General features: G+C 40.0%; 3 protein-coding genes across 4 annotated transcripts in view; 2 read left to right on the top strand and 1 right to left on the bottom strand.

Moving 5' to 3' along the window:
* The window catches only part of LOC121724652 (two pore calcium channel protein 2-like), a 36,194-nt gene extending 33,697 nt beyond the window's left edge, over positions 1-2,497 (bottom strand). For both annotated transcript variants that reach the window (XM_042111353.1, XM_042111354.1), the window contains exons 1-8: positions 2,230-2,497; positions 2,068-2,117; positions 1,900-1,976; positions 1,617-1,794; positions 1,304-1,420; positions 1,101-1,210; positions 397-469; positions 61-160 (exon numbers count right to left, since the gene is read on the bottom strand). In XM_042111353.1, coding sequence (XP_041967287.1) covers positions 61-160; positions 397-469; positions 1,101-1,210; positions 1,304-1,420; positions 1,617-1,794; positions 1,900-1,976; positions 2,068-2,117; positions 2,230-2,344 — 820 coding nt within the window. In that variant the 5' untranslated portion in view covers positions 2,345-2,497. The remainder of the gene's footprint in view (positions 1-60; positions 161-396; positions 470-1,100; positions 1,211-1,303; positions 1,421-1,616; positions 1,795-1,899; positions 1,977-2,067; positions 2,118-2,229) is intronic.
* Positions 2,498-3,016: 519 nt separating this feature from the next.
* On the top strand, positions 3,017-13,614 carry ric8a (RIC8 guanine nucleotide exchange factor A). The gene is made up of 10 exons (XM_042110794.1): positions 3,017-3,249; positions 4,689-4,736; positions 6,839-7,468; positions 7,857-7,951; positions 8,156-8,306; positions 8,691-8,786; positions 8,962-9,106; positions 10,103-10,247; positions 10,382-10,501; positions 11,547-13,614. The coding sequence occupies exons 1-10, from the start codon at positions 3,160-3,162 to the stop codon at positions 11,674-11,676; spliced, it is 1,650 nt and encodes a 549-aa protein (XP_041966728.1). The 5' UTR covers positions 3,017-3,159; the 3' UTR covers positions 11,677-13,614.
* A 759-nt stretch (positions 13,615-14,373) lies between these two features.
* psmd13 (proteasome 26S subunit, non-ATPase 13) lies at positions 14,374-20,531 on the top strand. The gene is made up of 13 exons (XM_042110795.1): positions 14,374-14,571; positions 16,189-16,267; positions 16,396-16,430; positions 16,583-16,638; positions 16,969-17,012; positions 17,107-17,193; positions 17,309-17,480; positions 18,919-18,998; positions 19,091-19,216; positions 19,357-19,419; positions 19,852-19,932; positions 20,014-20,130; positions 20,280-20,531. The coding sequence occupies exons 1-13, from the start codon at positions 14,471-14,473 to the stop codon at positions 20,373-20,375; spliced, it is 1,137 nt and encodes a 378-aa protein (XP_041966729.1). The 5' UTR covers positions 14,374-14,470; the 3' UTR covers positions 20,376-20,531.
* The last annotated feature ends 1,190 nt before the right edge of the window (positions 20,532-21,721 follow it).

The raw sequence follows: 21,721 nt of genomic DNA, 5'->3' as shown, positions 1-21,721 counted from the left end.
AAAACCACACAGTTCATTCTGCTGCTTGTAGTTATTATGATTGGGAATATGGTTACCTACCATCTGGATTATTTGCTGTAGTGAGAAGAACCAGCAAAGATGTGAAAGACTGAGGAAGGTTCCTAAAATAAGACTCCCACTCTGTGTTGGTCTCTGACTCCTTGTGAAGGACATGATTTGGGTTTGAGAAAAATTAGGAAAATATCACAAATGATTCTGCAGCATCTCTGCTGTACACAGAGTGATGTGCCAGAAGTGTAAAGAAGTGCTGAGACACTTTGATATTTATGAAACATAGTCATAGTCATCAATCAAGGGTTGGATTAGCACATAGCAGCGAAAGTCAGTGAAAATTGTTCACATTTATTTTCATTTCTGTCCATGTAGGCTTCTTACCTCTTGTCTGGTGAACAGCAGCATTCCAAATATAGTGAATAGACACAGGTGCAGGACTACAAGCAAGAACACACTAGAGAGACAGCAAATACACCGATGTTACTGAGAAGGCTGATGTTTGTATTTTTATCTCAAGATACAATCTTTACACTCTTTATACCTACATTTTGTTTCAGTACTATTCATTGTTCAGCTTTTCCTATATACTTTGAGCATTTTATGTTTTGTCTCTTTTTACTTTAAAAGTTTGAGATTTTTCATCAAAGCCCATACAGCCTCCTCATTCTCCAATGTGCCTGTTAGGGCCTCCTCTAACTCAGCCAGGTAGTTCAATAGTAACATGGTGAAGTGCATGCTCCACCCAGGCAACCTTACGTCACACTTAATACATGTAGTAGCCTATACAACTACAGTACTATGGTATGAGGTTCCAGAGACTTGTGACTAGGGCTGCACGATTTGGGGAAAATATCTAATTGCGATTTTTCTGACAGATATTGCAATTTGCAATATGATTTTTGAATGTCAATAAATTGATTCCGTTCAATATTCCAAGCATGCCTGGTGCACAAGAAGCACCGCACCCTCGACCGACTATGAAGCCCACCAATCAGATCTTTTTTATGGATAGAACAGTAGGCTACTGTATAATGCAATATGCAAAGTGAGAATATGAAACAAATTGACTTTTAAAAGGGGTGTACCTCATAATTTCTGGTAGAGTGCGTTTGATGGATTTCAAAGTCTTCTTCATCAGTGATGAATTTTGCAAGAGGAAGAATGGCCTTAGTAGTCTTCTGCATCTAATATTATGCTGCCATCACATGATACATGGTAAGAAAAGCCTTGTAGGTATCACTATATACAATGAATTTGAATGTAATTCCCAGGGAAATGGAACCTTTACCTCTTTACAAAGCATGGTCCAGGATAATGTCCAGTCCATGAAAGAGAATGCAATAACCACCATGTAGCCTATCAGCCATCTGCATTTCCAAAACTCTCCCCAACCAATCAGGTAGATCTATATGGAATGGGGAACAGATATTACATCTGGATGGATAAAAGAGATTGTAAAACTCTTATATAAAACAAAATCCTTAAGTAAATCCTTAAGACATCATTTTAATTTCGATCTTACTCGATCAAACTACAACAAAGCCATCATACTATACAAAACAATCAACAGGTAGTTCAGATTGAACATTGTCCAAATGCACCTTTGCAGTCAAGTCGAGCGTGAAGGTAAGAAAGCAGAGCATCTCAATGGTCTCAGTGAGGCCACACGGGGTTTCCCAGGGGCACGCTTTGTAGCGTAGGTCAGAGGTCACGGACAGGGAGGAAGGTCTCTCTATGAAGGCAAGGCCAAGGATGAAAACTATCATGACATTCAGCACCCTAAAGTGGAGAGGGGAAAAGAAGCCATATGGGCATTTGAAGAAAATGCAGGGTATTATAACTACTAATACTACTGAAAATCAAATTCATAACTGATAATTTTACCATTGCCATGTTCTGGAGTAGTACCACCTGTATAGTTTAAGGGATCTGGAATCCATGTAATGTTTTATGGAGCGGTACTACCAAAAGAGCAGAGACAAAATCTGAAATTAGCAGGATAATTATTTTCCAGGCAGTTAAATATTGTTGTTGTGCAAGATGGTAGCATACGTTTATGGCATCCTCAATCAGCACAACTGCCTGTCGGATATAGAGGTCCACTGCACAAGTGAAAACGAGAAAAAAAATATTTTACATTATACGAGAATGTGGTTGACATAATAGCCTTGTCGATTGAGATATGTATGCAGACCACCAACAATTATCACCTACCACAGTGTGGCAACCAAATCGACGAGCGCCTTGTCCTGGGGTTGAAATTTGCGTTGGTTCCATGACCGTTTGACTGTTTTAATATGCCTCTTTGGAGAAGTGGTGACGTTTCCATTGAGTCCCTTCAATGCCACAATAGGCTGCAGAACCTACTGTGCTTACAAGTAGGCCTAATCTAAGAAGTAGGCTACCAAGCTGATTTAGGCTACCATATTTTAGCCAACCGGTTCCATTTAGTAAGTAAGCCTGCCTATAGTGTCCTCAACATATCCATCTGATGAAAAGAATTTTTCTCTGTCAGAACTCTCTCCCATAAAATCTTCAGTAGATTTCAAACTGGTATGTCACACATTCACAAGAACTGAGGCGATTGGACGCTGGCAGCCGCAACACTAAGAAAGATATTTGCCACATTGATGAGAAAGTAAGCGAAATGGCTATGATATCTCTCCGATGTGGTTCTGAGCTTTGGAGACACTTAAAAACAACTGGATTTGAAAGATATATATTGTAGCCTATTGCACCTTTCTAAGTGCAAATATTTACACCAGACGAATTGAATGTCACCAGAGTAAACAGCTGGAAATTGGTTTGGTACGATATCTGAATAATTTGAGATAATGGGACATTGATCTAACATGTGAGGCTAACGTAGGTCTAGGTCATATTTTTATATAAATATTATATGATTAAATTCGTTCAGAGGCGAAATGCTCAAATACTTCATTTCCCAACATCCTCTAGTGTGGGCGTCCAATCCCCTTCTAATCTCATCATCCGTAAGGCTGTGTGTTGCAAGGATTACAGGCTATGAGCGAAGATTCCAGTAGGCTACGGGAGTGTTATCTGATTATTAGGCCTACTATCAGAAGAGCTTTTGCATGATTGTCAGTGAGACGGGGAGCATTAGAATATACCTTGAACTCAGCTATGAAGATGGATCTAAATGCCATAATAGAAAAAATGGAAACCGGCGATCAGGATGCTGCACTCATAGCACTGCAGACTTATAATAAGGAGGTAAAAGATTTCTAATGCAAATCAGATTATGGTGTTCCTTTCATGTGTCATGATTTTTAGTTTATTGGTTTGTCATCGGAAACCGAAGTTGTCCACTTTTTTCAGACATAGGCCTACACAGGATTGTTTCTAGATTCATGAGTGTAAGTTATATGCGTAGACGATGCGTATCTTAACAAGCGTAATACGAGCGTCTGGTGTAGGCTACGTGAGCTTCACCAGGCTGGGGAATAGCCTATATCAATGATCAATGTTTATTAGCCAGTATTGAAGTTGCACGTATGAATACCCTACCCTACCCCCCTACATGTTCACAACTTCATTTGTAGCCTGTGTGAATATGTATTACAGTGATGTTATCTGGTTCTGTTATCTGGTGACAGCTGTCACCGTGATTGTGAAAAGATGGATCACTCAAATATGTATAGGCTAGTAGTTGAAACTGAGTAGAAGAAACAGTAGTTGGTTAAGACAAATTGTAGACCTAATTGTTCAAAATTGTATGTAGGCTCTGAACCCCGATGCTGCCAGCAAACAAATGGTCCACCACTTAGAGGAGCTTTTGACACTGCTGATGCTTCGTCCAGACAAATAATACAGAGGATAGCATTGTCGCTGCTCTTTTGTCATCTCATGTTTCATAATCATGAACCCCTTGACCACTTGCCCTCGGATACCTCTCCAGGAATGGTCTACTGGTCTCTTTTTTGAATTGGCTGTGGTAATGGTTGCATAATGAGCATTTAATTGTATTACCTAACAGTGTAAAAATACTCAAGTACAAGAATAAGAATAGTAGCCTAATTAACAAACAAATAACACATTCAGCTGTTAGCATTTCCTGAGAGATAATGCAGTAGGCCTTTTGACACTAAGAAAATCTATTTAATCCATGTTTGATTTGGTTGGACCTGTCTCCATCAGTTGCCATTTTGCATAAAATGCAGGTGCCCAGGAGGGTCAGAAAGTTCAAGGGAAATCAGAGCAATTCTACCTCCTCATTCTAAATCCATTTTGGACACTCAAAATGTGATAAATATTCTGCAGTCTTTTAAACTTTGTTTTGACGCAAGGGGATTAGGCTACAGCAACACAAATAGATATCTAGGTGCACTACAAATCCTCAGCATCTAAATGGCTGAGCAGCTGCTAGCCCTTTGCGTGAGCCCTGTATTACTGCATGACAGCCAGCTAAGCCAAGGCCACTAACTTGTAACCAGGTGACTTTTAAATGTATGGCTAAGGAAACATGCACACACAACAATGTTATGTCTTCACACCCAGTGATAAACTGTGTACTGTTAAAACGTGTGGTTTGCTGACAAGGCATGTTTCCTGGCCAAAAGTGATATTTCTCATAAGAAACATGAAAGTAATCTGATCTCAATCAAGACCTGTGTGAAGCAATGATAAGTCAATGATCATCTTTCTTTTCGTAGAAGAGCCAGTGCTTCACATTTGAAAGAAATGACCAAGAGGAGAGACAGGTAACGTGTGACCAGTTTTGAACATTGGCTTATGAGATTGTAGTGACGTTACAGTGTTGTTAGCATCACTAGTGTATTCAAAGCATTTTGTCATTACCACACAAATGATGACTCAATTGTCTATCCAACAATGTACTTTTGACTTGTTACATATATTGATTATAAACTAAAATACTAATTCTTTATTCCCTCTTCATTTTAATCTGTATTTCTTCCTTGCATGCCTTTGTTATAGGATGACAATTTACAAGAGGTATACATGATACATAAAGTAACCTGCTGTAAGCAATATTATATGGGAAAACTCCATGATAGGAAAATTGTATCTGGAACTCTCCTCACCTCTATAATTGGCAAATGAGATTTTTGACTTTTTTGATCAGGGAATGTCCACAGGGATTGACATTCCTGACTGCCAGTTATTTTGTAGACATACCAAAGACTGAAGGGAGGTGTGGACTGACCATGTCTGGCACTGTTTGAAGGAAAGGCTTGCATTGCTTACAGCATGTTTGATATACCAGTAGTTGTGTAAACGTAGCCTTAGAACCAAACATTTATTTCTGTATTTTTTTTACAGAACTAAAGTTTGGATTGTATATAAGGCTAAAGACACCTCACATGAAAAAAATCTCCTGGTAAAGTTTTCATGGGAATGTGTATAAATGTGGGATAGTGAAAAAGTTCCCTCAAACTGCCTCTTTTTTGACCAACTTCAATCTTTTTTGATCAATTTTAGATCTGTCAGTTAAAAGAAACTATATGAGCTACAATTGTTATAGAATTTTTATAAAAAGCTAATAGCCACTAGCACAACTTATTGAGGTTTTGGGGTGAAGTTCACTACACTATTGTCATCCAAGTACACACACTCCCCTCTAAACGTCACTGTTCTAGTGTGTGTTTTGAGGGTTCATAGTTTTAAAAAGTTTACTACCTTATGCTTGATAAGGTAGGTGAAATTATATTTTTCATGAAGAATATAACATGAAGATTACTTTGGAGTATGGATGTTATTTCCTAGGGCCTAAATGCATTCAGGTATGCATTGTAACATTTTCAGATGAAATAAATATTGGGGTACCATTGTTTGAAAATAATAATTTACTCATGTTCATTCATATCATTGATCCGGATCATTCCATGATAAGTATTTACTGTGAAGACGCTACAGCTGATATCGCACTAATCTTAATCATCTTTAATCTGGGATCTTCTGTTGTAGCCTATAGCAGGCTTAATACTGATGCCAGGGACAGATGGTCTGTGAAAGAGAAAGAGAGATATAAACCATGGATATAAAATACAATCAGTGATTCCGTTTCACCTTTGTGAAAGCCTGTTGATATTTGTACTCAGCTGTCTATCAAATCCATTCTTTCTGTGCTCATGATGCGCCATGTTGATTAGCCAGGACTGTATGGGGCTCGGTCGGTCCACCCTACTGGGTTTGTCTCCCATGTACAGAGACAGAAGTGTGCATGACATGAGCACCATTTTTAGAGCGCAAACACTGAACGGACAGAGGACAGAGAGGAGCAATCCGCTCAATTTGACATTGGCATTAGATGGCACCTTGAAGTGTTTCACCTCTTCTTTTGCATTTATTGTATGGAACCAGGAATCCATTCTTTTAGGCTCAGCTTGCTGACAGTAAAGTCTTTCCATTTTAAGTACAGTACATACTCGAGAGTTTATATCAACCTTTTCCTGCCATCAATCATGAGGGACAGTTGTCTGTCAGTGTTCTTGGAGGAAAAAGATTGCACCAGGATTAAAATGAGTATGCAGTAGTACAGGTTGTGAATAACACATGCTGTTGAGGGGGAGCAGACTCCCCCAAAAGCAGTTTGAATGCCCTTGAGAAGGAAAACGAAACTACTCAGTGGAGGGCCCCCTTGAATGGAGACTGTTACAGGGAACACATTCTTTGCTCACTACCTTCTAATTCTGATAGTTGTACCTGCATTCCCATGAAAATGTAATCACAAACACCTTGTCCTCACATTCAGTTCTGATCTGTGTGGGCCCCCAGCTCTCTGAGTGTGTAGGTGTTAGTGTGGTGGTGGTGGTGGTGTGTGAGCATGTCCTCCTCTGTGCAGCACCTGGGGGAGCTGGTGCTGGGCTATCTGGAGCGTGAGCTGCAGCCGTCCTGTCAGCTGGCCTGCCTGGAGACCATACGCATCCTGTCACGTGACAAGACCTGCCTGGCCCCCTTCAGCAGCCGCGCCGCCATGGAGACACTGGCGCAGCACGCTGCCCTCTTGCCACGCGAAGGCCAGGCCGCGCCCGAGAGCCCCGACCTGGAGCGCATCGTGGAGGCGCTCAAGTGCCTGTGCAACATGGTGCTGAACTGCGAGGCGGCGCAGGTGCTGGGGGCGGAGCTACAGCTGGTCGTCGGGGTGACGGAGAGGCTGAAGCAGTGCCGCGAGCCGCAGTGGACCCACGAGGTGCGCTTCTTCGACCTGCGGCTCATTTTCATGCTGACCGCCATTCGGATGGACGTGCGCATGCAGCTGCAGCAGGAGCTGCGCGGGGTCAGCCTGCTGGCCGAGGCCCTGGACGCCACGCTGGGCGTGTGCTGGCCCGACACGTACGAGGTGGCCCGCGCTGGGGTCGCCGACGGGGAGGAGCTGCCCCCGTTCAGTCGCGAGGTGACCGACTGTGCCATGGAGATCCTGAAGATCCTCTTCAACATCACCTACGACACCAACCAACGGCAGGTGGACGAGGTGAGAAGAGAGACCCACTATGTGGTGTGCCATAATAATAGTGTAGTAATATCATGTAGTAGAGACAGATCTGGCAACAGGGTGAGACCTATTAGACAAGACCTCTTGTTTTTAGCAACCCAGAAAATGCCATTTTGTGTTTTGTGAATTCCATATTGATATTAATAATTATATCAGAAAGTGTGTAGATAATAGACAAATGCTGGTTCGTCATTAGAAGGAATAAAGACATTTTGTCATGCTTTCATCAACTTTTTATGCTATTCGACTTCATTCAGATAATCCTTAGAACAAAACCATTGTAGTGTGATATCTTGCTCAGCGATTCTGGCTCAAGCCTGGTGTCTGTCTGACATTGTTTCTTTTTTGTTATTATGGAACATTGCAGGAGGAGGCTGCCATGTACCGACACCTGGGGGCCATCTTGAGACACTGTCTCATGAGTGTATCAGACAGTGACGACCGCACAGAGGAGTTCCACAGGTGAGGACACAACTGCCAACCACAAATTAGTATCCACATTGAGAACACCATTACTATCAAGGGAATATAATGTACATGGCAACCACAACAGTAACTCAAAATACATTAATCTGTATCCTGTGTGTGTGTGTGTGTGTGTGTGTGTGTGTGTGTGTGTGTGTGTGTGTGTGTGTGTGTGTGTGTGTGTGTGTGTGTTTGCCACAGCCACACCTGTAATCTTCTAGGAAACCTGCCACTGCCCTGCCTGGATGTGCTCATCTTGCCCAAAGTGCTGCCTACCTCTATTGATTACATGGGGGTCAACATGGACGCCGTCCACATGCTCCTGGAGCTGATGGAGAAGAGGCTGGACAGGGTCAGACATCTGATGAATGACATGAATTCTCCAATTCAATTAAAACGAATACCGGAAAGATAAATATATACAGTAATGTAGTGGAGTATTATATAACTGCCTGTTTATATATTGTATGTTGACATTGCTTTTAGTGTGTGATCTTGTTGGCAAGTAGTTTTAGAGCTCTTTTAGAGCTACCTGCTTATACGTGTGGTGTAGCCAGACTGGGGTAGCTGTTGTTTTGCTGAGAGCATTGCTCAGGGTGACGCTGTGCACTGAGGACTGGAGAGCAGACCACAGCTGGGCCCCTGCACCAGCCATCTCTCTGAAGATAGTCACTCATTGTAACTACTGATGCCATGTGCATTTCAGTCATGTGGCTCATGTCCTTGATATGTGCAGGGAAAGAAGCTAAAGGAGAGCCTGCTTCCCTCCTTGAACCTTCTGACAGAAAGCTCCCGCATCCACAGAGGGACCAGGAAGTTCCTGAGGATGATAGTAAGCCACAGAGCTGCTCTCCACCCACTTGAGATATCAATATAACACACAAACATATATATGTATGTATGTATAGCAAATAATAGACTAAATGAAATTACATGTTTGGCGAGGGTTTTGTGGGTAGCTTGGCGAGGGTTTGGGCTGTGGTTAATGTGGAGACTGTGCTCCTCAGGTGCTCCCCCCACTGAGGGATGTGAAGACTCGGCCAGAGGTTGGGAACAAACTGCGGAACAAGCTGGTGCGCCTGATGACGCACATAGACACGGACGTCAAGCACTGCGCTGCCGAGTTCCTTTTCGTGCTGTGTAAAGAAAGTGGTGAGAAGCAATATCATGTTCAAATAATTATTTATTACAAATTGCAGTGGTCATAAAATAGAACAATTGCTCATTGTTGTGTCAAATGTGGCTTAGTCGGGTTGTATTGTATTAATTATAAGTAGCTCTTCTGTACCATCTTTGAGGTAAGTGAATGAAATATTCCAGCTACATCAAAGGACTTATCTGGTAGAGGACTATTGATCTCCACAGAGATTTGTATAGCCACCATGATATTGCTGTTAACACATTATATTGATGGTATAGAATTTTTAGCATGGTATAGCAAAAACGCATCGGCTGCCAATTTAGCTTCATATAACAGGCAAATAAATGCCATTTATTTAGGGAATAACTTGTGCAATGGTCCTTTATTTAGGAAATAACTTGTGCAAAGTAAATACATTTAAAAGTTACCGGTAAAGTATGAAGGTGGTAGCCTTGCCAGGGGAAGACACAAGTCTCAAAGATGACCCCAGCACTGAGGTACAATGACACCATATTACTCCCTTGGCAATATTACCCTGGACACTTGACCATATTACGCCCTTGGCAATACTACCCTGGAGACTTGACCACACAATTAGATGGAGAGAGCCAGTCCGTGTCACCGTGGTGAATAGAACGCTTGATGAGGAGGGAGCAGTCAGCTGTTATTTCACTGTGAATAGGTCATGTCTATGTAATGGGATAACTGTGATCAGTCATGCACTTCACATTGTAGTTACCCAGTAGTATCACATACAGAGTTAAACAGTAAACAGTAGTAACACATAACATTTTAGTGGGCTATTACAAGGCTATTACATTATAAGTCAAAACTCTTGTCTTGTACAGTCAACAATCCATTAGTGGTATGTACCACATACAGATCCCAGATGTTAAAATAAGCAGTGTTTACAATCATGCACAAAGCTCATATGCAGTGTATGAACTGTTGTGCTAATCATGGCTGTAACATTGCCCCCCCCCCCCCCCCCCCCCCCCATGTTATAGTGTCACGCTTCATCAAGTATACAGGTTATGGCAATGCGGCAGGGCTCCTAGCAGCACGAGGGCTGATGCGTGGGGGGCAGAACCCTGGACATTACTCTGAGGACGAGGACAGTGAAACGGAGGAGTACAAAGAAGCCAAATCCCAGTAAGAATAGGCAACTTCTACTTCTCTACTTCTCCACCTGTGGGTCTGTGTGGACCACAGCGTATTTAAAGAGTAAAGCTAAAAAATGCTGTTTTAAGCGTGTTCTCTTCATCTCACTTTAACTCCTCTGCTAGAATTAACCCGGTTACAGGCCGGGTGGAGGCGGAGCAGCCTAATCCCATGGAGGGGATGACTGAGGAGCAGAAGGAGCTAGAGGCTATGAAGCTGGTCAACATGTTTGACAAACTCTCCAGGTACATGTTCATTTACCTTCAGTGATGGAAAAAACAGCTTTTACTGTCGATAACAAGTTGTATAACCTTATGTCCAGCTGTCATATAGCCTTTTCATAAATGCATAAAAACATCCATATTCACATTATGTGATCATACAGTACCCTCCAGAATTATTGGCACCTCTGCTAAAGTTGACTAAAAAGAGGAATATAAAATCATCTTTTGGAAATTGGTCTTAATGCCTTAAGTAAAATAATTAGGAAATATCCAACCTTTAAGCACCAATTTTCTTTGTGAATGAATAATGTATCATAAATAGATAAATGTTCTTCCTTAAAATACAGGGATCATAAGTATTGGCACCCCTATAAATTCCCATAGGCAGTCAGATTTTTATTTTTAAAGGCCAGTTATTTCATGGATCCAGGATACTATGCATCCTGATAGTTCCCTTGGCCTTTGGAATTAAAATAGCCCCACATCATCGCATAGCCTTCACCATACCTAGAGATTGGCATGGTTTTATTTCAGATAACCTATTAGCTGGTTTGATTTGCATTGAGCTTGAGTGGGGCTATTTTAATGTGGTCTGCTCTCCAGTCCCCCAGTGCACAGAATATCATTTCTGGGGCAAAGTCATGGAATATCAGGGAATTTTGTTGTAGCAGTTTAAAATGTAATTTCATGCATAATGTGTGTATATCTGTGTGTGTGTGTTATTACCTTTACTGCTTGCTTGAGTAGCCCAACTTTGTTTATTCAATGCCCATTTATTCATCTCCTGCTCTAAAAAAGTAAAAGAGTCTTTAATGCTACGGACTGTTCTTAAATCATTGGTCGGTATATTGTACCATTCATTATATACTAAGTCATGGAAATTTCAGATCAGGGAAAGTCAGATAAAAGTCAAGGAATTTTACATTTGACTTAGAGTGGGGACCCTGTATATTTCAATGATGTGTAAAACAGCTAGATGTCTTGGCTGAAAGGGAAATACTGACAAAACATCAAAAACATAGTGCATCATGATAGTATCTTTTTTAAAAATATGATTGTTTTCCAGGAAAAGTTTGATTCAGCCTATGAAGCTTGGTCCAGATGGGACAATGAGCAAAATGGACCCAGAGGACTTTAAAAAGCTGTCTCAACAAGGACAGATTACCCAGCATGACAGTGACTCTGAAGTTGAGTAAAGCCACACTGAAATACAGTGATGTTCACTCTAGTGCAGGGTACACAGGAATCAGACTCGTCATCCACGCCCATAACACCAATGTAATTACACAAGACACCTAATCATACCCACCCTCACCCCCAGGACTGAGACAAAATGCCTGCCAATGAATGAGTGGCAGTCTTCCCTTTTGCCAGGATGTGTGTGCACGTGTGTGGTCAGTGGGGTGTAAAAGGGAAAAAAACTGCACAACCAGTCAAATACAAATACAAAGCGATCAGATGGTATGTAGTGCAGATTGAAAGGGGAAAACGGACATGGTGCAGACATGGTGATTCTAGACCCTATTTGCTCTAGAACCTAATTTGCTATTTTAGCATGTTGACACAGGTCATATTTTCACTTTTGTCAATATTTTTGTGCATCTTGGTCTTTATTCATCAAGCTTTCCTAGACATAATTATGCAGTAATAGAAGGTGTCTGAAGGTGTTTGGAAATAAGGTGTTCTGGACTCTGGAGGATGTGGTAACATTAGAGCAGTACATCAAATTGCTATTGCCATGCTCTATCCAAACCTCATTCCACAACCTGCTGAAACGGAATGCAAAAGCACTTTTAAGAGCAAGGAAAATAACAGTGTGTGAGATGAGAGCATGTTATGAGAGCATGAGAAAATGTATTGTTCATATAGTTGTTATGTTACAGGTAAATATATAGTTTATAACCATATTTAAGTTAAACATAAAAAATTGAATATTCATTCATCTTTATTTCAAATTTCATACAGGGCAGTGGTTTATGTTTCAGCTCTTCAGTTGACAATTGGATTGTACTTAAATGTACCGTTATGTAAGAAGTTTAGTTTGAAACATTCAAAATGTAGTTAGAAATAGCTTAAGAATTTGAAGAAATAACTGTTCAGACATAATGTCAGAAACATGTATGCTCTGTGTTGCCCAGATATCCACTAATGTTGGCAATAGCATGCTAACTACCCTGCCCCATCCTCTCTCATAACACCACTTTGTACCTCAAGAGCTGCTAATGAGTCACTGTAGCGGGAAAAAATACACACGGCAAAGCCAGAGTGCCCTCATGGGCAGTATGGTGTGTTCAAGATAACTTGGATCATATACCCTACCCGTTTATACAGAGCACCTTTAACAAAAACTGATTTGCATACATGGCAGAATTTGCTCATGTTTGCTGATTGAAGGCACGTGTCGTGTGTGTACACAGGAAACGCATAACGAGGTAGCACGAGATCATTTAACATATTGTTATGCTGACAATCAGACTAAGCCTATTGGCTTTATGTGGTAAGGGTTAAATCTGTTATCTGTCTTTTGTAAGCAGATGTTTACAGATGGCATCTTACAAGAAGCTGTTGAGATGTTCCAGAAATGTTTTATGATTTTCTTGGACAGAGATACTTTGTAATTGAGTAGGGTACATATTCCATGTCAATAAATATGGAATGGTATAAAACATTTATGAAAAATCTATGACAATATTTTCTAATAACTAGCAAACCATTCATTTGTAGATGGCTTATGTGCTCTTGCAGCCAAAATGTCTGAAATGCTTCAACAAGCTAGTACCTACTGTACATGTTGTTTTATTGTAAATCTGACAAAGCTAACCGAGTAAATATGATACCACCCACAGTTTCACAGTTCAGAAACTATGTCTACTGATGTAGATGAGCTGGTCGAGTACTCATGGCGTTGCTTCCAGCATCAGGTTAGGTATACCCTTGTTATTTTGCCAGGATATGACAAAATAGTCACACCATTCTTTGTGTGGTTATGTGTCTTGTGTCAGGCTATTTCAGATTTTGTTTGCACACTCTCTGTCAATTCATTTTTATTTCATTGTAGGTGGCTAACTGTGGACAGAATTGTACATTGTAAATGCTGGTCAGATATATTGATATAAAGAATACATTAAATTCATTTATTGTACTGTATAATGTTATTGTACAATGTGAGATCAATAAAATAGTTTTTAAATAACTGTTTTCATGTTTTTTGTATTTTAAGAATGACAAATAGTTAAGAATTAATGTTCTGCTTTGTGATGCCTGATGTATATTACAGTAGACACATATACCGGTAACATGTTACCAGTTCAAACCTAAAGGGATGAATACTGTTGCACTGATTGATCAGAGATACTGGCCATTCAAGTCTGTCTGTTTGCCATTAGTCATGATTGGTTACATTGCAGATCCATTACATTTTATTCAACAGTAAGTATATTCTGACAGTTCAGTGAATGTGAGGTTTATAATGTCAGCAACTTGCATTTCCCAATATAAATCATGTTTCTTGTACTATTTCCCAAAGTCGGCTGATAAGATAGCTGAAACCTAACTTTTGCTTTGTAGCTACAAAACTTGCATCATTACCTGCCTCTTTGAATAGAGAAGTTGCTAGATCTAACAGAGTTCATAATTTTGATGTTCCCTATGTATTCACAGGAAAACTTTTAACCTGGAAACACTCATTTCATTTATTAAACTACCCTACTACCAGTAATCTGACTTTTGCAACCCTTTTTAACCAGAATCAATTATATCAATTTGCCACCAGGGGGCAGAAGGTCACTACAATAAATATGCTGTGGTTAGTTGTCTGATTAAAATATCCAGTAGATGGCGGTAATGAATTTCGAGTGTTAAAGTAGATCTAGGAGAAGAAGATCTTCAACTGCTGATTGGCCAGAAGAGCAGCCTCATTGACAGAGAAAGTGTTAGGTAGCTAACGTTAGTGACTTGAACAACTGAGGAGCTAACAAATAACATTTTAAAATGAGAGACGTTACTGGATATCTCAAACAACAGCAAAGCAATAGTACAACGCCAGAGCTCGCCACAGAATGGCACACGCTAGAGGATTTACACAACAAAAAGTAAGCAAATGGTTGAACTGACGTTGATTAGCAATGTAGCTGTGTTAGCTAACATTAAGTGGCTAACTCTTCCATTGGTCATAACCTACGCTGAGTCATGAAGCTATTGAGTTGGATTTAAAGGGTTTATATTTGTTAGATGATATACACAGTATGTTATACACAGTACATCTCATCAGGTTCCTGTATTTGATATATAGATTGTCAAATCAAAACATTGTAATGGTATGTTATGGGTTGCATTGTTGGAAATATAGATGCTGGTTAGCCAGTGACTTTATAGTTACGCTAACTCTAGCTTCTAGCTAACTACCATTCAAGATAGGCTAACATCTGTTCATAATGGGTACCTGATTAACTATTGTAAGTTATTGCACTGTCAAGCTGGTTGTCGCAAGATGAACAACTTTTGCTCCTTACAACGTTTTTGTAAAGCTTTTGTCTTTCGTGCATCATCTCGAAAGGAAACTCGAGTGACGATGTTAGCCAGTTAACATTAACCTTAGCAAGTAACGTTACCAGTCTATGAATCAGCGACTTCATAGCATGTAGGTATATTGGGACTATTCATATAGGTTTTTGCCTAACATTGTAAACTTACAAATAAAACATTTGCTTGGTTTCTTTCTATCGTTAGGCCTGTATGTCAAACAAGTTTGACCCTTTGAATCAAGCTCAATCAATGAAAGGCTTTGACTCTAACTTATAGAATAGATTATTTTACAACCCAAAACGTCCGATGGGGGACTCCTGTCGGTGCATCCCACTTAACTGTGTCCGTTCTTGAATACAAAGCAAACCATTTTGTCTAATATTTCCATAGAATTTAGCCCTTCTTGTTTTTCATTCAACATGCCTATTTGTAATGGTGAACAAGAAACAACATTGCCTAAGCTTATTCCAATTTGTAAAGGATGCTCTGCTGATTATATGTCAGCCAGGGCTGTTGAAAACATTAGTGGGGGTTACGATTCAGTGAAGTTTTCCACACGTATAACGTTAATGATGTTATGTAAATTATCTAATGATGTCTTGGTGTAATATGTAAAATAAGTAGACATTCCGCTTTTCGTGGTCTGTGCAACAGCATGGATGATCTCATTTTGTCCCACTTGTATCACTTGTGCAATGCAAAATTAGTGTACATCAGTAGTTGGTGTCTATGGCAAATACAACAGAACAGTGCTTACACTTGTACTGAAGCTCATTATCTGTCAGAATAAAGTAGTCTACACAGACTAGAGGGAACCCAAATTCATTTTCGGTTGGATGTGGTAGTGTAATGACACACCTCTTGGTGAGAAATTCACATGTTGACCGTACGTAATAGTTCAGTGCATTTTAATATGTTTGTTTATAGAATTACAAATAGTTAAAAATGAAATGTTTTGCTTTGTCATGTCTGACTTTGTAGTCGGCATAGTACTACTAGACACATGCACACTTATAATAGTAGTCACTTAATTTTTAAAAATTACAGTTTTTCATATGATATTTTACCAGTTCAGACCTACAGGGATAAATATTGTTGTACTGATTGATCAGAGATTTACTAGCCATTCATGTCTGTCTGTTTGGCCTAAATGATTTCATTTTTCTAATTCTTCTCACATCTAGATTGTGGCATCAATTGACACTCAAGTTGACAGACTTTGTGAAAGATCCGTACTTTGCGTCTGGAGATGGCCTTATTCAGGTGTGTATACTCGTTATGTGTAATTTCATCAATTTGATAAGAAAAATCTGTTTTTTAGATGTTTTTTTTATTTGCAGATTTACAACTGTATTAATTTAATTCAATTATTCATTGTGTTCTCTTTGTAGCTCTATGAGAACTTCATCAGTGATTTTGAGCACAGGTAAGCTATGGTTTTATTCTCTGCAGTGAGGCCAAGATCACAGCTGTTCTCAGAAAAGTGCGGATTGAAAGTAAAGACAAAGAAATGCAGTGCAGAAATGCCCTTTGTTCATGTACTGAATGCAATTTAATTTCCGTTGTCTTCTGTGACAGAATCAATCCACTGTCCTTGATGGAAATCATTCTCTTTGTGGCCCGTCAGATGACAGGTATTTGTCTCCTTCAGCTGCTGCATTTGTTAGGAGTCTCCACACTTATCTTTCCCTATAACATTCCAAATTGAATATATATGGGCAATATATATATACGTCCATAACCATAACACAATGCCATGGTATGATGTGAATGGTGATTACTTTATATTTGAGCAATCACTCTTCTTGGTTGCTTTTTTTTTCACATAATCATTCGCATCATACAAATACCATGGCATTTAGTTAGCATTATGGACGTGACAGTTTTGCGTGGAATTGCCCATATGCAAGTCATGTTTTCTTTTGGATTGCAACGTTTTGAAGTATACGTGTGTGCCTCAACAGATCCCAACACTGCTATCAGCTTCTTGGAGAAAACAAAAGAAAAGGTAGCCACGCTTGCATCATCAAATAATGTCCATGTTCTCTTAGGGAAAGAAGTGTACTAATCCTCTGTTTTGTTCTTTCTCTCTATGAAATAAGGTCAAAAGCAGTGATGAAGCAGTCATCCTGTGTAAGACCACAATCGGCAGCCTGAAGCTCGAGATCAATGACCTCCCAGCAACCAAGGTACTCCACTCCACACTTATTGCTGTAGGAGCTGTACACGTGTCAGAATAAAGTTTTTATATATTATATATAGGAATATTATTGCTACCGTCTGATTGTCTCTTCTCCCGTGAAGAAAATAATTGAAGACGTGGATGAGATGCTCAACAACCTGCCCGGTGTGACCTCTGTGCATGGCCGCTTCTACGACCTGTCCAGCAAATACTACCGCATCATGGGGACCCATGCCCTCTACTACAAGGATGCACTGCGCTACCTGGGGTGTGTTGATATCAAAGACCTGCCAGGTAAGTCCAACTGTGACCAACACTGTCACCACCCTCTGCTATGATAACATATTGCCTGTGGTCGTTAGTTGTATGAATGTTTCATATTCACAAGTTAGAGTTTACCACCACTTGTACAGTTACTACTGCAGCAGAACAGAAGGTGAGGGAGACAACTGAAATTAAAGGTGGGGGCATGTTACGTACGGGTGCAGTCTGCGATTCTACTCATATACACTTTTCATCACTGCATCACTCCTGATTTGCAAATGTGTATATATACACATACGTATACTGTATATACATATACTGTGTATATATAGGTGTGTACATTTAGAATTTTAAGTCAGCAACACGTTTCAAAAAAGTTGGGACAGGGCATGTTTACCACTGTGTTGCATCACCTCTCCTTTTACAGTCTCTAAACACTTAGCAACTGAGCAGACCGGTTGCTGGAGTTTCGTCCCATTCTTCCAAATGTAGGATTTCAGCTGCTCAACAGTCTGAGGTCTTCTTAATCAGGTTTATAATTTCATGATGCACCAAGTGTGACAGCTCCAGACTGTAGACAGAGAGTTTTAGCTGTTGTAATATATGTATGTGCCTTTCTAGATGTATGAGCTGCCCATGCCATAGGCATTAATGTACTAATACCTATACTATTGCAGATGCTGGCGTATTACTGTGCACTAATAACAAGTTGAATGGTCCTTCTCTTCTTGAGCCTGGACAATGTGCAATCTATGATTTCCAAAGAGAATTACACATTTTCACTGGTCAGGACAGTTTTCCACTTTTCTAGGTCCATCTTGAATTAGTTCAGGCCCAGATGAGACCGCAGCATTTCTGGTTCATGTCTAAATATAGTTTCTTATTTGCATGGTAGAGTCTAACCAGAATTTGTGGTTTGTTTATAGATAATGGTCATGGGAAGTTAGCCTGATGCAATGATTTTAAAAAGGACAAAACACGTCTGTTTTTAATGCAGTCCCATCTGAGGCTCTAAAGATTGCAGCCATCCAGCCCTGTCCCTTGCCTACAAAGATTTCTCTGGATTCTCTGAATATTTTAATGATATTATGTACTATATTATATACTATGAATGTTTCATATTCACATATATATATTATTATATTATAGTGTTGTTGCATTATTTGCGCACACAGTTTTTCACAGAGTGATGAATACCTTACTTCTGAGATTGTCTTTTTATACCCAAATCATGGTGCCAGTTAACCTTGTTAATTATGAAATGTTCCTTGTGTTTTCTGTAGCATTATACAACTTTTCCAGCCTTTTGTTGCCTTTTGAAACATGTTGCTGGCATCATATTTAAAATGTGTTCAAAAACAGATTATCACAATTTGATTTTATTTACAACGTTTCCCAACTTGTATGGAAATGGGGTTGCAGTTAGTTTTAAGTGTTCATCATCATTATTTGTTTGTTTTGACAACAGAGGCAGAGCAGCAAGAGAGGGCATTCACACTAGGCCTGGCTGGCCTCTTAGGGGAAGGAGTATACAACTTTGGTGAACTGGTAAGAACTATCCTTTCATTTCTGCATACAAGGAATTGTCTCATACTGACTTGTGCAGTCCTGAATGTCCCTAATAATGCATTTGTCCACAGCTCATGCATCCTGTTTTGCAATCTCTGAGAAACACAGACAAGCAGTGGTTAATTGATACACTTTATGCATTCAATGGTGGGAATGTGGACAAGTTCCAGAACTTCAAGTCTGCCTGGGGACAGCAGGTAACATCTGTTTTGTGTTGTTGCCCCTGTAAATCCTGAACTGTTTTACTACATCAGCACAACATTACTCATGAGATTAAAAAGCACATCCTAATGTAGCATGGGTGCTCAAAATGCTGTGCAAACCTTTTCTCTGTCAGCCGGACCTAGCAGCACAAGAGCCCAAACTCATGCAAAAGATCCAGCTGCTCTGTGTGATGGAGGTAAGCTGTCAATCCATTACTTTAAGTAGGGCCGACTCACTCTGTTAAGTCTCCTCCATTCTGTTGTTCACTCCAGCAGATTGTATTTTATTGAGATTTTTGTGACTTAGTGGACATTTCATTTATTTGTTGTAGTCGAATGTTTTCTTAGCCAGGGCACATGAGAATTCAGGCATATCCCATAACAAGACTAAAGCACCATGATTCACCCTTAGATGCAAGCAATGTTAAAACTTGACAGTAATGAAAACAGTGATTTCATGATGGGCTGTTTTTATCTAACTTTAACTTGTTAGTGAACACAATCTTTTAAATGTTGACCCCAAATGTTTTTTTGTCATAAATATGCAACTGTCAGGCACTGTTAGTGTAGTGTTGAATACAATCATGGTGGGTTAGTTTACACAACTTGTCCCTAATCTCACCACTCAGATGACTTTTACGCGCCCCGCCAACAACAGACAGCTGACCTTCCATGAAATTTCCAAGAGCACCAAAGTCCCTGTGAACGAGGTACATTAGCTTTGCATTTTCACCAATTCGAAATGGAAGATGGTAGTGTGACATGACTGACCTTCACTGTGTGCATTTAAGGTGGAACTGCTGGTTATGAAAGCCCTGTCTGTTGGGCTGATTAAGGGAAACATTGATGAGGTGGATCAGAAAGTTCAGATGACCTGGGTCCAGCCAAGAGTATTGGATATACAGCAGGTACTGATTGTCCAAATCCTCTTCATGAGATCACGCTGGTTATCACTTGATTTTGATATGCCTTCTGATGATTTTAATGTGCAACTATGCATTGTTAAATGTGATTATGCCTAATTTGCTAAACTGTTTTGCCAATCGATTTGCTCCAGATTAAAGGCATGAAGGATCGTCTGGACTTCTGGTGTGGGGATGTCAAGAACATGGCCATCCTGGTGGAGCAGCAGGCCCAGGATATCCTTACCTAACCTCTACATCTATTTGTACACCTACTCGCTTGTTAATGCAGCTTCATTAACATACGTTTTTTTATTGGTTAGCAGTAATGGAATTGAACATTTCTTTGTATTTAATGTAAGGAAACTGTCCCTATCATTTTATGATTAAAGGCCAGTGTCCAAAAATCTGTATCAGTATAGTTTCTTGACAATGTGTATCTTTGTGGCTAACCCAAAGCTTAATTCTTTGAATAAGTGGGTTGCCTTATGTTATGTTATGTTATGTTATTGTTTGGAGCATATTATTTCTGAAGATGTTCATCTCTGACATACAAATTTTCAGACAAATTAGATGGGCTTGATTACATTGCAGCACATCTTTCATGTAGTGTATATGTATTGCCTAACAGTGAAAATGTATGATGGCAAATTACCTGTTTCTACTTCCCATACCTGAATCAAATAGAAAAGTCAAAGTCAAAGAAAAAAGAAATCATTGAAAAAAGAAAGAAGAATATCATTGAGGTTAGTTTAAATGCAGCCACAAGGTGTGGAGGGTGGTGCGCATCTGCATGAAAAACCCATACACACATTTATGCTAAATAGGCTCACAGTACATCGACGTAACCGTGAACTTCAGCGGTAGAGAACAGACATGGGATGGATTAAACTATGTGAACATATATTTCGAACACTATTTTAACATTTTGATTTCAGTAGGTCCATTTTTAATTTAATACAGTACCAAAATTATTCATGACTTATTATGACCGCCGCGCAGTGAAGCGATTTTTTTTCTTTTTTTTTTTTTTTTTCTCTCTCCCCCTCGCATGTCCAAATTTCCGTCAAGGATTCCCGGGACACTGTAAGACCGGGGTACACGAAACTTGGTGGGCATGTAACCCCGCATGGACAGCATGGAACCTCCTGTTTTCGTTTTGATCTGTAGCCCCCCCGCTGGACTGGACCCCCGAAAGGAGGGTAGGGCAGACACAGTTTTCTGTGAATATCTCGAGAACCGTAGGGTTTAGGAGGACCATTTTTTTGTATGTTGATCTCAAAGGGCCATGTCAACCCATTCCATAACCACTCATTTCATGTATAGTGCCACCTAGTTAAACACAAAAAAGTAAAAATGAGGTGTTGTAATCGCAGGTATCTGTGACCTAACATAGTCAAAACTTCACAAAATTGGAAGTGTAGGATCAGTATGACACCCTCTGAATGCACGCCAAGTTTTGTGGAATTCCGTTCATGGGGGGCCACACAATAAATTAATTTATGTTACTATACACCAACTGGCCTGTAGGTGGCCGGAGACAGTTTTCTGTGAATATCTCGAGAACCGTAGGGCCTAGGAGGTCCACCTTTTTGTT

Source organism: Alosa sapidissima, chromosome 11 (genome assembly GCF_018492685.1).
Source record: "Alosa sapidissima isolate fAloSap1 chromosome 11, fAloSap1.pri, whole genome shotgun sequence".
NCBI classification, from domain to species: domain Eukaryota; kingdom Metazoa; phylum Chordata; class Actinopteri; order Clupeiformes; family Clupeidae; genus Alosa; species Alosa sapidissima.
The sequence above is the reverse complement of the archived record's forward strand: the minus strand, read 5'-3'. Positions and strand labels throughout refer to the sequence as shown.